At 41.9% G+C, this 16,068-nt stretch overlaps 1 protein-coding gene across 2 annotated transcripts; it reads right to left on the bottom strand.

Annotated features, from left to right (window-relative positions):
* Positions 1-6,399: 6,399 nt before the first annotated feature.
* On the bottom strand, positions 6,400-13,205 carry LOC121618696 (leucine-rich repeat and fibronectin type-III domain-containing protein 2). Of its 2 annotated transcripts, XM_041954250.1 has the most exons (3): positions 13,196-13,205; positions 10,610-11,975; positions 6,400-7,390 (listed from the first exon to the last, which is right to left on the bottom strand). In XM_041954250.1, exons 1-3 carry the CDS (start codon positions 13,203-13,205, stop codon positions 6,400-6,402), a joined length of 2,367 nt encoding a protein of 788 aa, XP_041810184.1. The 2 variants fall into 2 exon arrangements, with proteins under 2 accessions (XP_041810184.1, XP_041810183.1); XM_041954249.1 differs by lacking the exon at positions 13,196-13,205 and having other exon boundaries at positions 10,610-11,985.
* Between the last annotated feature and the right edge of the window lie 2,863 nt (positions 13,206-16,068).

Below are 16,068 nucleotides of genomic sequence, written 5' to 3'. Positions count from 1 at the left end.
ATTAAGGCTGAGTGAGATTCCACTTATGAGACGACACAAAATAAACTTTAGCTCAGGCTCAGATTTCACTGGAGAACTTTTCTCCAGCCAGACAACTTTGCCTCAGAAATAAACAAACCCTACACCCGGCCAGCCTTTCCTGCAGACATTATTAATAATGAGGTTATTAATATAGGATTCTGGGAATAAAGGATCCCCATGAAAATGGCAATGAGGCTGCAGAAGCAGACGACAGATAAGATTTGCTCTCAGAGAGCTTTTTGTAATGGACACCCACTTTTATGGGGAATATGAGCGTCCCCCCATGCAAACTTTTTGTCGTGACCTCCAGTATAGTCTGCTTTCCCTTTATAAAAAGACAAATACGCTGCTGCAAGCTGTGTTCAGGGATAAAAGATGATGGATAGATGCACTGCGGGGCTGCTCGTGTGCAAATGCTGCATACAAGTAACTGTAGAGAAAGCACTTCAGAAAACCTAAAAGGGGTCACTGCCCTGCAAAACAAAACTTTGTTGTAGTTTTCGGAATAAAACACTGACAGTGAAGGTCAGAGATAAGAGAGGAGTAGGATAATTAGCATGGACAGCCCTAGTAGGCAGCACAGTCATACCAATACAATGAGAGTCAGCAGATCTGCTGCTGCTTTTCTGTATGCATCAATCATGTTATTAACAAAACGTATTAATTTGATTTGTCCCAGCTGGCAGGATATCAAACTCGTAATTCCACTCAAGTGATGGCAGTGGATCTGAATATGTTGGCACGTGTGCAGGAGTCCTGCCACTTCATTCGCCTCACGGCAAATAGGAAGACTCAGGGCATGTTTCTTTTCTTCAACGGTTCTGTTCAGCTTAGCGTGGCTGTAATGTCGCAACGAGGCCGACAGCTTGGTTTTGTGGAAGTTCAAGAAGACAGCCAACGTGGAAAATTAGCTTCATCATGCAATATGTATTTTAAGGTGTTCCTGTTCACAGGAGGAGTTGAATCTGCTGCATTGTTTGATCAGAAGCGAAGGGAGAGATACTGGCATCAGGCCAAAACTGAGATATGAGGCTATTTTACCCTAACCCTAACCCCCTAACCCTAACCCCACACCTAACAAAGAAGCCATCAATTCCCCTCACGGATGTGACGATATATGTTCTAATCTGTCTCCAGAAAATATCTCCTCAGAGTAGTTTAAGTGTGACCAGAAATAAGTCATTTACTCCTTCAATCATTGATCTTTTTGTTAAGATGGCAACATCATACTGTTTCGCTATTTCCTCACATACAGGACTCCTCTCACTGGACAAATACACACCTGCTGTTTTAAAAGTGTATTCTCTGCAGCCAATATTCCGCATTCTGCAGCACAGAACACTTTTTTCGCTCTTGATCTCTTTCCAGACATCCACCACAGTGTCAAAACAGCCCAGCCTCAGCTCTTATTTAGCAGCTCATGCTAACCACATGACCTGCATTTCACATCATCAGTCTTAGTTAATATTACGCTAAACTGAGACCAAATTTTGTGCCCTTGATGGTAATTTTGCGAGAGGCTTCGTAAACATGCACTATTAACATTTATAAAGAAAACCTCTCATTCCTGTTTTCATGCTACCATCTTGGTGTCCCTGGACTCCCAATATCCTATCACCAAGGGAAGCTGAGGAAACAGCTACGAGCATGTTGACCGCTGACAACGCAAAGCTTCACTTTGCGCTTCCGATGCATGATGGAGGTCTGTCCATCCTGGCAGATCCTGCATCAGCCTTTCAACGACAGGGTAAAAAAAAAAAAAAAAAGCCGAAGTAAACAGCACAGTCAGAGGGGTTTCTGATGTTTCTGCACAGCTGCAGAACAACGTATGCACTGAAATTCTTTGTCTGGACTTTGAGTGGCACCATCAAATGTAGACTGCCCTGCATAAAGCATAAAGTCAGACACACCAGCTCGCACAAAGCTCTTCAATCCCCATTTCTTGGGTTTGCTTGCTTTCTTTCTTGTTTGCCTTTGCAAAGAATCATCATGTCATCAGTTGAAAATTGGCACTCAGGTTTCCACACATTTGCTCCTCATGTGGCCTTAAGCCTTATTTTCCCCAAGGGATCCCCACTAGAGTCAGATCTCGTTATCTTGAACGTGGAGCATCCTGAGTGAACATGACATCTGCTCCTGTGTATGCTCCTGTATGTTGCAGAGTGCAGGTATTCTCATCTTACCCACGATCACCTTCATTCCAATAAATGCCTTGATTTCAGAGGTGTTAGTGTCAATGCTGCATCCGGTCAGCTGACATGAACACTGGACCATCTGGTGAGCATCGACCTCAAAGATGTCCTCCTCAAAATGTTTGGAGAAGTATGTTAGCGGAGCGGAGAGCTCATCTCCACCTAACAATTTATAGCACTCTTCTAGCCACCCAAACAGCTTCCCTCTGCTCCCTCCTCTTCCTCATCACTACAGCTACCATAAAATGATCACTGCTGCCCTCTGTGTCCAGCTTATCCTTCGCGTCATCCCCACAGGCTCCCCCCTCTGCTCACAGCAGTTCCCTGAAAACATGTACATCGATTAATCGATCAGTAATTCACATTTTAGAGTAAAATAAAGAGCAATCAATATTTCACACCTTTATGTTATTGATTATTTGTAGACTATAGGTCTACAAATAAGTATATCTGTTTTACATGTTAATCTAGGGACATTTAATGAATCAGTTTCATTATTTTAATATAATAACATGTAGAATCATCATCAAAAGAAGAATATTTTCTAAAGCAAATTACCCAAAATTATGATAAACATGAAAAATAACATTTACCTTGGGGCCAATGTCTTTGTCCACATATGCTGCCATTTGGGATTTTTATGCAAACGATGAGTATATTTTTGAATGAAGTCACATGACCTGAGTCACATGGCATCCCCCCCTTCAGTGTCTCTCACGACTCAAGCCGCTCAATACCCCTCACCCCACAGTGTGTCAGACGATTGTTTCCCCCCTGGTACAGAAATCATTTAAGGGTTAAATGTGTCTTTTTGGAAGTTGTTTTAGTTTGATTTCAAAACTTTTCACATCAAGGTGTTCTCACCTGCTCATACAGATAAAGCTGAGAAGGTGATTCAGTCCCTGCTTCGGAAGTAACGCTGGAGAAGTCAGTTAATTTAATTTGTCTTCAGTGTAATTAGTATATTGGCCTTGAATATCTTCTGTATCATGCCAGCCCAAAAGATGATAACAACCTTTCTACATTGAACACCCCGCGGCCGTGTTCCTCCTGAGCCTTCAGCGGGTGCGTATCGCTGTCTTATCATGCAACGCTAGGCCCTTGTGGAGATTATATTTACTCTGTGCTGCTGTAAGCACCTTTCCTGACAGATTATATGAATTAAGGCCTTATTATGGGCTCTGGCCAGGAGCTGCATGTACCGGTGATTTGTAATAAGGGCAGCGCTGAGGTGAGTCAGCAGCGACTGGCCTGATTACAGCAGCTGGACCTCAGGAGGAAAACTCTTGGCTCATCCGCGGTAAACAAAGACAGCAAGGCAGGAAGGACACTCCATTAGCTACTTTGTACTTTGTGGCTATGAACAGTGAGGTGGACTTTAAGCTCAGAGGGATGAAGGCCAAAATGTAATTAGTAATGTAATCCTCGGCACATGAAACGATGAGTGTGTCTGTGAGATGCTGCAAGAAGAAAAAACACAGAAGAGCCAGTTTGGTTCATAGGAATTAATCAATATTTTATATTCTTTTGTAGCAAAATGTTTTCACACAGAAACATTTTTTTTCTTCTCGTTTTTGTCCTAGAACCTCAGGTGAGAATCATGACTATGTCGAGGCAAGTACACACTTAAATTGTATTCTCAGTTAGCTTGGAAGATTACATGATGTCACAAGCAGAGACAGCAGGTTAAAGGGTCACTCCACCTCAATGTCAAGAAGCATATTTTCTCATTTACTGCATCTCCAGTGGTATCAATCCATGCAAAAGTTTTGGGGTTTATTTAACCAGGTTTTGGTATCTTTGAGGTTTCTGCCTCCACCCAATACAATGGAGATGACTGGACTAAAACCACTCAAAATCCACATCAAAAGTTTAATTGAAACAATTTTCTGTCAGGAATAACTGGTGTGGCTTCAGTTTACAGGTTCAATAACTACCTGGGAGGTGTCCTAAAAAGAATGCGTAATTCACTTAGTTATGTTGCAATCCTCTTACCATGAGGTTAAAAGTCATACAGACCTTTTAGGTAGTTAGGACTGAGCAGGTTGTGCTTCCGGGCAGGTTACCACATTGTCAGAGGACAGTTTCTTGGAGACTGTTTTGGCAGCAGGTAAGTAAATATCTTTTTCGTACTTGTTTTGTGATTGCTGAGCTGTGTATGTACCAAATCCAACCTTATACTATCTTAAAAACTGTGTTGTGGCCTTAAACATGTATGGTTACATTAAGTCCGCCTACTGTTTTGCAGTAGAGGTAGAAATGTCACAGGATATCTCAAAGCCTTGTCAAATAAAACCACGAGTATCTACATAGTTAGACACCACAAGAGGTAAGACAGAAAATATGGATTTTTGTTATTTTTTGTGAACTGAACCTTTAAAAACAGCCAGTCCTCAACGTCTTGTCGTATCATGTAAAATCCCATTTCAGTGAGCCAACTAACAATGACCAAGTTCGTACACCACAGTAAAGGACCTTCTCACTGTTTGCTTCACATGAAAATAAAAGTACTACTGCACGATTTCCCCCCTTTACATTCTCACCCAGTTATTGTACAAAAAAATGCCAATATACAGAACGGTACACCTGGCGAAGAAAATAATGATCAAAAATGAAGAAAAAAAAAAAAGATGACCACCCCGCATCTTGAAATGCAGCAGAGATCCACAAGATATTGAGAAAGGCATCAAAATGTGTACAGATGTCTCAGTTGATTGTAGGCAGTAAATTGAATAGCCACTATTTCACAGTATCTTACCTTAATGTACAGCTCTGTGTGAAAGTGAATGAAACATAAATGGCTCCTTTTGATGAATCGGTTCAAGTAATACATAAACCAACAAAGGTTCTGTATCATGTAATCTGGTGAAACAGATTTCCACAGACGTTTTCAGCTGTTTGGCCCGGAAAAGGTGATCTTTCTGCCATTATCTCCCCTTAATGTCCACTCAAACAGCATAACAGCCTTTATCAAGCTAATAAACTTCAATTTGGACTCATTCCGCCATTTAACCTGGCTAAATGAGTAATTGTCTTACCCTCTTGTTTGTGTTACCTAAAGAGAATTACAGCCCACTAATACCTGCTGCTGTGGGTGATTAAGTGGGCTTGATGGATTTTAAAGGCTATTCTTGTCTGGCGTCTGTAATATGTGAGCATCTGAAACCGAACCCTGAGGCCAACTGTTTACATCAATGGTTTGGCCTACAGGGACCACTGTCACCACTCGTAACCAATTGGTCGAGTATCAGAGCATTCAAAAAAACCCAGCAAGGATTCAACATCGATTGGCTGCAGCACTTGCAAATAAGTACATAACTTTGTGCTCTGAGCTGTTTGTGATCTTGTGCATTTGGGTTTTGTTGTATTTCCTTTTGCTTTCCTGTATAAATAACCTCATATGATAACCTGAGGTAGAAATACAAGACTGGCTTGTTGTGGTTCAGTGTTGCTGATATCTAGAGCATGGGGCCACACATATTTGAAAAGAAACTATGTTTTCAATTTGTGATTGATTGTACTGTTGAATGATGTGAAATGGCTGCATGTGAAGCTTTTTTTTTTCTTTTGATTGCTGACAATTAAAACCTTATTAAAGAACTGTGCCTCTGCCTGCTGATGGGTCACCTGAAATAATAAATAGTAAAAATAATAGAAAAACCCAGTTGAAAATAAAAATGACTTTGAATTAATTTTCTATTTGCTCTTCTGATCGTTCTCTTTACTGTTGCAGTAGTCCCATTTCTTGCTGAGGGTCCAAGACATTGTGATGCACATACAATTCACCACAGTCGAGGCGAATCCTCCGTGTTCAGTTCTTGTGATAAGACATCCATCGTGTTTCTCATCTTTCTTTTCCCCCTCTCTCTCACACATACTCTCACGTGCCCTGTGGATAGGGAATTATTCCATCTGCACAATCCAAGATTCCATGTTGTTTCGAATTGGGAACAATATTTCAAATACAGTTAGACTCTGTCAGAGATTTGAGATCACGGCCAGGAATCTGTCGATTTGAGTGTCTCTTCTCACATAATTACTTACACAGTATTCACATGGATGAACTTCATGCAATACCCAAAGGCAGATTCCTGCTGGTGCGTCCCTGCCTCTGCACTCATGTTCCTTTAGTTCCTGATATAGATTCATTGTTAAGCCGTGGACCTCACAATTGCAGCGACTGCACTCAAACTGTGCTTTCCATCACCCACTCAGAGCTCTCAAAAGTGGGCTTCTCGTCCTCACTGTCATCATACTGCAGCAGCATGCCGTTCACAGACAGACTGCGCTTAGTCCAGATGTTACTGATCCTGCGAGGGTAGCTGCTGCGACACTGTGTGGCCCCCACGTGACCCATGTCAAACGAGTGGCTCCTCTTGGGCTTGCCCTCCTGGGGCAGCCCTAGGAGGCGTCCCAGCATGGTGGTGGACTCGGCCCTCCCGAGCAGGGGTTCTTTATCGGACGGGGGTACCATAGCCACCGTCATCATAGCATTGGAAGCGGTGGAGGGGCCAGAAGCCCCTTGGTGTTCCCTTGCTACCCCTCGCAGCTCCAGTGAGGTGAAGGCCCCTAAAAGGTGGTCCAGATTTGGCCGTGCTTTAGCACCGTGCCCATGCCTCCTGAACTTGCTGCTGGGCAGAGTGCTGCATTCGCTGCCCTGCATTCTGTAGCAGTCGCCAGCCCCCCTTCCTGTTTGGCTGTCTAATGAGTTAGAGGAGGATGAGGATGATGAGAGACTACTCTGGAGGGATCCACACTTGAACTCTACCATTTCCTCACGCATGACCACCATGGTGGATTTGACTTGTGGTGGGGCACCGTTGAACCTGTTCAACCCCCCATTGGTCTGCGAGTATGTGTTGCTCACATCGGGTAATTTATTAGTTTGGACGCCACTGGTCACCTTATACCGCACCATGAGGATGATGATGAACACCAGTAGCGTGGCCACAATGATGCCCCCAATGACCAGGATCATGGTGCCACCCAGGAAGCCACTGTGAAGCGACTGACACTGCGGGTAGTCCTCCCTAGTGATGAACTGGACACAGCCGACAATGTTGGTGGCAGTGAGGGTGGTGGCGGTGTCATCCCAAATGGCCAAGACACACAGGTCATACTGCATCCCTGGGACAAGATTTGTGACTACAAACGCTCTGTTAGTCATGGGAATCATCCTGAAAAAAGACAGAGACACAAAGACACGGCATTAAAAATAAAGACCTCTTGCTCTGGGAGTTCAAGACAAGGGTAAGAAATGAAAAGCAACACTGGCTTAGTCTGTTATGCTGGGGTCGATAAAAAAAATAGCCAAAAGGAAGCACATTAAGTGTCTATTTATATGCACAATAATTCAGATAGATGACTTCATTGGTGCCAGCACAACTCATTTGATATGCATGGAACGATAGTAATGAGATATGTATGCAATGACCACTTTTTGAATATTGTTTTGGCTAAATGTAATTTCTTGTTCATTCCATTTAGCATGCATTAAGTCATATTTAAACATTTGGAATGACAACAGAGTGAGCTGAAACAACTGCCTGAAAGTCAGTACTGCAGTACATTAATTTTCTATGACGCATCAGCAATCAATTAACTGCTGTAGGAACCTTTGTGGAGATAAGCCAGTGATTTTTATCCATCAAACTTATCTGTCTATAGAAACTGCAGAGACAGCCACTGTAGCTGTCGGATGTATTGATGTATGAGTGCAGTTTCCTTAACGTACAGTTTTTGCAGTGCCTGGCCAGTCAGACAAGTGCTGCCATAACAATTTGAATTTGATACAGGTGCATTTAGAAATAATTTGCTTTGAACAATTTTAGCATGACAGTGGTGATATCAATGTGTGATATCACCATTAATCAATACAATGCATATCAAGGCTTCTCAACCAGTTGAGATAGAAAGCTAAAGGTAATTAGTGATTGGTTGAAATGTTCAGCTGATAGAGAACTGCAACTTTGACAAAACCTACTGAAAATCCAGGCTAAACATCAACAATGCTAACATCACTGTGTCTTGTATGAATACATAAATAAAGTAACTGCAGGGGTGTTTGAGCTCATCTGATATGGGTACATCGAACAAAGACAGTAGGGAATCAATATAGCTATAAGCTATAAAACATGGAGTAACAATCGTGGCTGATATACACCATATAGGTAGAAAATGGCCCTTGTGGACTCCTAACTATATTTGTATAATTATCTATAAGTAGACTCCTCAGTCATCCATCTACTGTTGGAGTTCTGCTCTTCTAGAGTTTATGCATCCACAGCTTTGATCCCTCTGAAGCGTCGTCACCGCAGAGCCCAGACACCAGTGGGGCTGCAGTCCATTATTCATTCTTAATTGCCTTTTTCCATAACAAGGAGGAAGCTGCGTTGGCTGACATGTTAGAGAGAAGCCATGCAATTTTTGTCCTCCCCCACATGGTTCTGATTGATTTTTAATCATGCCATTGCTTGAGCGCGGGCAGTGCCCTGGGAAACTGTGTCAACCAACTAGAGGTGCACGGTAGGTGTGCCTACGCGATCAATGAAGTCATATCAATATTAATTCCAAAACAGTAGTTGGTCTCTCTGTGCTAGTTATCTTTTCCTTCTAGCTCCTAAATTGTCTTTGTACATGCAAAAGGATTGCACACTTATGTAAGAGACCATTAGTTTATATATATAAGAGCACAAAAAATGCATTGCTTTAGGTCATCTTTCGACCGTATATAAACCACATACTGTGTCCACTGATTATGAACTAACCAATTTAAAGCTTTAAATCATGTAACCTCGGAAATTTGAAAGCTAGCACTCATAAGTGAAGTCAAACTGAGAAAATCAGAACCATAAATCACTATACTAAGGCTATTAACCAAATGAGAAATTAATAGTTGAGAGGCAAAGTATGCATGTTTTTCATGTATTAAACTAGCTACCATGGCAAATCAAATGCATATGTTGTGGTAATTGTTAGTAATGATTCTTCACTGATAACAACATCAGGAATGCCATTACAAAAAAAAAAAAAAAAAAAAAACACTTTTCAGAAAAATAATTTAGCTGCTGCAAATGGGAAGAATGCAATTCATAAAGCACAGATCAGTGTTATGTCTGCAAATTTATAAACATTAGGGGAAATTCAGAAATGCATTCTCAAGAAACGCAGATGAGTCATTCAGTGTTTCTATCACTGGGAAAAAAAAAGGTATTGAAAATTCATATTGTTCTCTTTTCCCTGGCATGACAAACTGGCACAGCGTGTGAAAGAAAGAGAATCAGATAAACACCTTATTATTGAATTCGCAGGGATGGTGGCTTGCATTCACAGTGTTTGAACAAAGTAATATCTTTCTTCAGTACTGTGTACAGTGTTAATCTCATATTCACAGCTAATAACCAGACTTTTTGCCTTCCCACTTTCTGTCAATTATCTTCCATTAAGCAGCTCTTGCTGGAATGCTCAGTATAGGTAAATTGTGTATGACTATGGCACAGAATAAATTATTGGATGAGATGTTGCTATTGCATTGTCAGTGTTTGAGGAAGCATGAAGCTGACACAAAACTGCTATCCACAACAGGCCACTTTGCCAATTTTCACACTATTTTGATGCCGTGAATACCATGTTTAGCATAGCGATGGCAGTCATTCTGTGATTGCGTAGTTGTGTTTAAGTGTACTGAGCCACTGGGGCACAAAGGGATGCTGAACTCGAGAAGAGAGTGATGTGATGTGCATGGTAAGCACAGGAAAATATCTATGAGCTGTCAGCCATGAAATGTTTCCTATAGATTTACATACAGGGCCAATAAAAATTGATCTATTTGTTCTTACAGCACAGCACAGTATATATTTGGTCTTCGTTAATGTCTCCCCTCAGTTGATTTAATGTTAAACAGCGAGGCCCTTTTCTGCATATCCAGCTCAGTTATCTTGGTTGAATGTCACTACTTTCACTGTGTCATTTGACACAGGAAATTGATTTCACAGAGCCCAAAGATCTCCAGCTACAGCGAGCTTACATTTTATGGACTCGAGCAGCTTAAGAAGAATATATTAAAATGAGGGTCTATAATCCTTTTTCTTCTTGGATTTCTAATTAATGGTTCAGGGCAAGGATTTCACTTTGGGTTTCACTGAAAATTCAAAAATCTGCACTCACTGGTCACTCTTTTGGTGAAAGCAATTGACTATTTAGGGAAATGCTGAATAACAAAGTACTCACCCAGCAAACAATTAGCAATCGACTGAAGAAGCTGAGCTACTAGTATTATCATACATAAAGTATTATCATTATTATCTAAGATTATACCTCGGGCTTAATTTACCACTTTGACCAGAAAGGTCTCAGCTCCTACTTGGATGTAATCGAGTTTCATTAATCATTCTTACCTGTAAATGAGGACCTCATCCTCAGAACAGTTGTACTGAAGCTGATACATTTTGACCTTTGGAGTTGATTTGCTAACAGTCCACTTGACCAGAGCGGAGACGGCAGTCACTTCTGATACAGATACCACCTTCTCCGGCAGAGGTTTAGGCTCCCCTTTACTGATCTTGGTGGAGCTAGTTATGTCCGATAGCCCTGACTTGGACTGTGTGGTACGGTTTGTACCATTACTCAGATGGGGGAGTTGAATGATTGACAGCTCAATGGAGGCTGTAGACTCCCCAGCAGCGTTGGCAGCTATGCAAGTAAAGGTCCCGTAATCCATAGATGTGGTGATTGTAATGTCCAGGGTGCCATTTTCATAAACCGTTGCTCGGGAGGAGTTACTGATCAAACGGTCATCAGGAGCAACCCAATGCACAGTTGGCATTGGATCACCAACTGCCTTACAGCGCAGGCTCGCCGTTTGGCCTTCCAGCACGAGCAACTTGTGTGTATGTTGCGTAATTAGAGGGGGCTCGCAAACAAACTCCTCCTCACGTACAGACCAGAAGTAGCGCCCCTTTAGACTCGCAGGAGAAGCACAGGTTTCCATGTCATCCTCACGGTCCAGCCTTCGAAGCCACAGCACCTCACAGTTGCAATGCAGTGGATTTCCACCAAAGCTTAGAGAGAGTAGAGGTGCGTAAGGAGTGCTCATAAGTACACTGCTCTGAGAGCGTGCGAAGATGGGGTCCGGGGGGAGCTTCTGGAGACGGTTGGAGGTGAGGTCCAAGCGAGCCAGTTTATCCAGATCTGTAAAAGTCCCCTCAGCAATAAAAGAGATGAGGTTATGATCTAGACTCATCTGATGGAGGTTGACCATTTTGCGTATGGCTTCCCAAGGCACACTGCGTAAGTTGTTGTATGACAAATCCAGATCCTCCAATGTCAGTAACAAGTCTTCAAAGGTTGCTTTGGAGATCCGACTCAGCTGATTGTTGTTGAGGATCAAGTGCTGCAGGTTGACCAGTCCTCGGAGGTCATCTGGTCCCAGCTCGGTCAACCGGTTACTGTCGAGGTGCAGGGATCTCAGGGTCTCCAGATCGATGAAAGAGAATGGCTGGATGGCGCTGATGGTGTTGCGGGACAAGGTGAGATCTACCAGACCTGTCATATTGGCAAAGTCCTGAGTGGTGATCTTGAGGATGAAGTTGCCGCCCAGCCGGAGCTCCACAGTTCGTCGGTCGATGTCCGGTGGTACGAAGAGCAGGCCTTTGGAAGGGCACAGAGTCCCCAGGGACTCTGAGAGGTTCTGGCAGACACAGTATTTGGGACATGCATGGACCATCGTAACTGCGGTTCCCAGAAGCAGGAGACTGATGACCACTTTGTCCATGTTAGTTCATGCAAAGGGGACCTGCAAAAACAAAAGGAAACAATGATCACATTTGAGATGATTCAGTATTACCACTTCACATATTTTTAGTTGCCTATGGCAGACAATATTTGGTTGCACTAAGCTGCATGATGATTTCAAGGTCCAACGTCTAAGCATTACAACATTAAAATATCAGAAAATACAATAATGTAAGGTAATCGTCACACCAGAATTTACTAACAGAACAGAAAAAAAAACAAAAAAAAAAAAAACAGCTGCAGTTATGTGTGTGTCGCAGCACCCATTAACACAGGTCAGACAAAAATCAACCACGGTCCTTGGACCATGTCGGCAAAAATTTCTGCTTACTTGATGAGCTGGCCTGATTGTCATCCTTGAGGATTTTTCACATTAATATTATCCATTATAACATTTATATGCATGTCGTTTGCAATGCAAAGAAGGTGTGAGAAATAACATGAGGGCTCTCGCTGAATGAATCCTGGGATTAAACTGCTAAGAAGCTATTTTTCATTATGCACATGCTTATACAGTAAGCTGTCATTACGGATATACTGTTATGCACGCAGTGGAAGCTAGTTCAAAAGGAGGGCACATATACATGTACATGCAGTAAGCAACAGATGAGTTCTTCATTGGGATGTGGTGTCATCTTGCCAGTTTAATATGAAAAAGGGGTAGGATTAAAGCTCTGCTCTGCATGTTAAAAAACAGTGTATGTCAATCCATTTGCCTTATGTGTTCCCTTTCCCATCTTGTCTGTACCGTTTTGGCAAAAGATAATGCAATTTGGAAAAAAAAATATTCCACAAGCCGCAGGTGTTAGACTCGTCAGATTTGGCTGACAAAATCAGCACGCATCTGCGAGCGTCTTAACAGCCTTCACACCTGGCTGACTCCTCCGAATTGATGGCCACGCATGGCTTCCTCGAACGAGCTTTTAATTCCCCCAGACATTTGTATCATTAATTCCTAATACACTCAAAACCTAAAAATCAATTTCAATCATCTTTTTTATTACACCAGCACCATTTATCAATGGAAAACTCTGCCTTCCAGCCTGTGTTGGTCTCACTAGCGCCATTGGGAGGGACAGTTGAAATGTTTTCATGTTAACGCGTGTTTCTGCTATCATTCATTATCATGCATAAGTGCGTGAGATGCTGGTCGCGACATGAGGACTCCTTATCTTCGACTACCCTGTAACACCACTTCATGTGTAGGCTCTTCAATAACTCATAATTACAAGAGGCAATATGCATAAATAACCCCTCTCCTTTTCAATGTCAGTTTGTAATTACATCATGAAGTGCCACTGCATCTGGACTGTGTGTTGTACAGAGATAATTAGAACGACATGGCAGGCGGGAGAAAACATTTTCGTCGAGACGCTGCAATAATCATTAAAAAGGAAGAAATAAATCAATAACAGTGGAGGAATTGACATTTCCATAAAATAAGCTTCATTTACAATGCGTCCGAATGCAAAGACTTTACTGCCTATAAACTTTGATAACTTTGCCTTCTTTTCAACGCGCCCACACAGTTCTAGCAATCTCAAGTGATTTAAGCTGTCTGTCCTTTCCCTGTCTGCATTCAACATTTGGGATTGAAAATTGGAAGCTAGCAAGCTTGGCTAGTTAGCCAATTGTGGTGGACTAACCAACAGCCAACAACGCTGGTCCCCCAGCTGGTTAACTGACTGGTCCTTGGAGCTAATGAGATAAAAAAATTTGTGTGATTTCTGACATTGCGGCGATCATATATATAATGGAAAAGTTACAGTTGGTCCCAAAACTTATCTCCATCTGGAGAACACTCATTTTGGGGGTGCTGTCACTGCAGAAAAATAAGAAAAATCTCCTCTTTTTGGCAAACAACCTTAGATTAAAAAAAAAAGTACAGAAGTCAAAACAAACACCAAGGGTATATACTGATTTCATTGCAAAAAATGAATTTGAATTTCAGTTCGACTTTAAAGGTGTCACAGAGAAAGAAGCGAATTGCCAAGCAACATTCATACCCCAGATGGACCTTTTCTCTCAGCTGTCACATGTTTCTGAGCAGCTCATTATATTAGAATTCAATCAGCGCTGCACATAACTGTGTGAAACTCAGTGGAAAAGCTGTTTATTTTAGCCAAATAATTGCAGACTCGACGCATACCGCTCTGACCCTCTCAGCACTCTGGAGCTAATCCCCAGAAGGCCTCGTTGTGAGAGCTGTCAGTGATGACGGACAGCTTCTCTCATGGATTCAGTTTAATGGACAGCATCTAGTAAATTTTTCTTTTGATCTTTTTTTTCCCCCGAAAAGGGACGGTTGTGGTGGCTGAGCATTTCAAATACTGGGGAAAATATACAAATTGTCCGATATGGACAAAGAGCTGGCTGGATGCAGTTGAAAAGTTCAGTCTAATATCCAATCTCGCAACAGTTTCCCATCAACGCATGTGTCATTTGTGGGCAGTACTGTGGTTACTGGGCAGAGAAAACCAGTCCGACGAGAGGCAGGGGTGACCTTTAAGGGAGAGAAGAGGTTCAATCACAAAGAGATGAGAACCATGGATGATGTTTAATGTCCACCTCCATTTGCTCATGGCCTTTACCAAGGCTGCAACACCATCTATATTTCAGTGTAAGGGACAAAGCTGCTGCTGAAACACCAACAAACACACATGTTATACAGTTCTACAGTGCATTAGTAGTGATATGCAAGTATGAAATTCATCATAAACTTGTTATTTGAACAGCAGAGACCCTCTGGCTTCTTTAGTGACTACCATGCCTGCCTTTATCTCCGAAAATACAGTGAGCTTGTTTGGCTTTTTATTTCATGCACGGGGTGTAATGTATAAATACTGATTATTTAAATGTATGAAATGGGGTGTATACTGAATGTCATGAGATTTAGCTTTACAAATCACTTGTTGTGTTGTCAGTGCATCTGTTGACTCCTCACCCGAACAGCAAATGTCCAATCATGGCTCAGCAACCGTACTAGGCCCAGCAGGCGTGTCACGCTGTTTGATTTCCCCATATTTTGAGGCTGTGTGCATACGGCTACAGTCAGAGCGATGCTTAGCCTCTGAAAAGTCTTTTTTGCAATCACCTTTCCAAAATCCACTCCTGTGCTGCAAACGCTGACAATACTGACATTAAAGCACACAGTCGGCTACACTCTGTTACTTGTCAGTTTTTCTCACATAAACTAAGCATCCATGCAAGGACAAGTTACATTTTCCTTATAATACTGCACTGTAATACTAGCACTAGTTTTAGTTCTAAAGTTTCTGTCATGTCAGCGAACAAAACTTGATGGTCGCCCGCATGAAAGAAGAAGCCCACTATGGACCATGGACGAGTGAAAGGAGGTCCTGTGGTAATAGTCAATTAATAGCTGAGGTGAAGAAAGCGTCTTTCATGGAACATTAACAGGCCTTTTCATGTCAACAAAGGACAAAGACTGCAGCTACCGTCTGTTGTTTGTTACATTTATCGTTCTAGCTTCTTTTTCAACACATTATTTCACTTTTGTATTAACTTTTGTATTAACTACATGCTGTTGAAGAATAGAGTATTACAACTCAGTACACCTTGAAAAAAATGCAAATGAATTCAGGTTTAATTAATCTGTTTTTTTCTCAGTTTTGGCAGCGACTTTGGTGCGCTCAGAAACTAAAACGTGCTGCTGTCGCTTCTATGGATATAAAAGGATGTAATTTCCTCAACAGAGGGAGGGAATAATGTATTTAAAATAACAAGTATAAAAGTTTTTAAGAACTGGTCATTAGTTGAATCACTTGTACTGATGTCACAGTGTCAGTTAGTGGTACTGACATCAATCAATTGACAATATAGAAAATAACTAACTATAACTAATAACGGACATTGTGCACACCCGTCAATTATTGCTTTAAAGCACTCTCCAACAAAATGGAAATTCAAGCTTTTTGCCCTCTTTCCCAAACGGAGACACTGCGTCTGTCGTACTGATTCTTCATTCTCTCGTGGCTTTCATCAGAGTCTAGACTTCAAGCTCACATCTTTTCTTTGCACAGTTTGCACTCATTGTATGCTG

This window comes from Chelmon rostratus, chromosome 15 (genome assembly GCF_017976325.1).
Source record: "Chelmon rostratus isolate fCheRos1 chromosome 15, fCheRos1.pri, whole genome shotgun sequence".
Taxonomy (NCBI): domain Eukaryota; kingdom Metazoa; phylum Chordata; class Actinopteri; order Chaetodontiformes; family Chaetodontidae; genus Chelmon; species Chelmon rostratus.
This window is presented reverse-complemented; position numbering and strand designations above follow the sequence as displayed.

Coding starts and splice junctions, on each gene's coding strand:
- LOC121618696 (XM_041954250.1), bottom strand. Junction 7,391..10,609: donor GATGAGGTCCTCATTTACAG/GTAAGAATGATT, acceptor GTCTTTTTTCAG/GATGATTCCCATGACTAACA.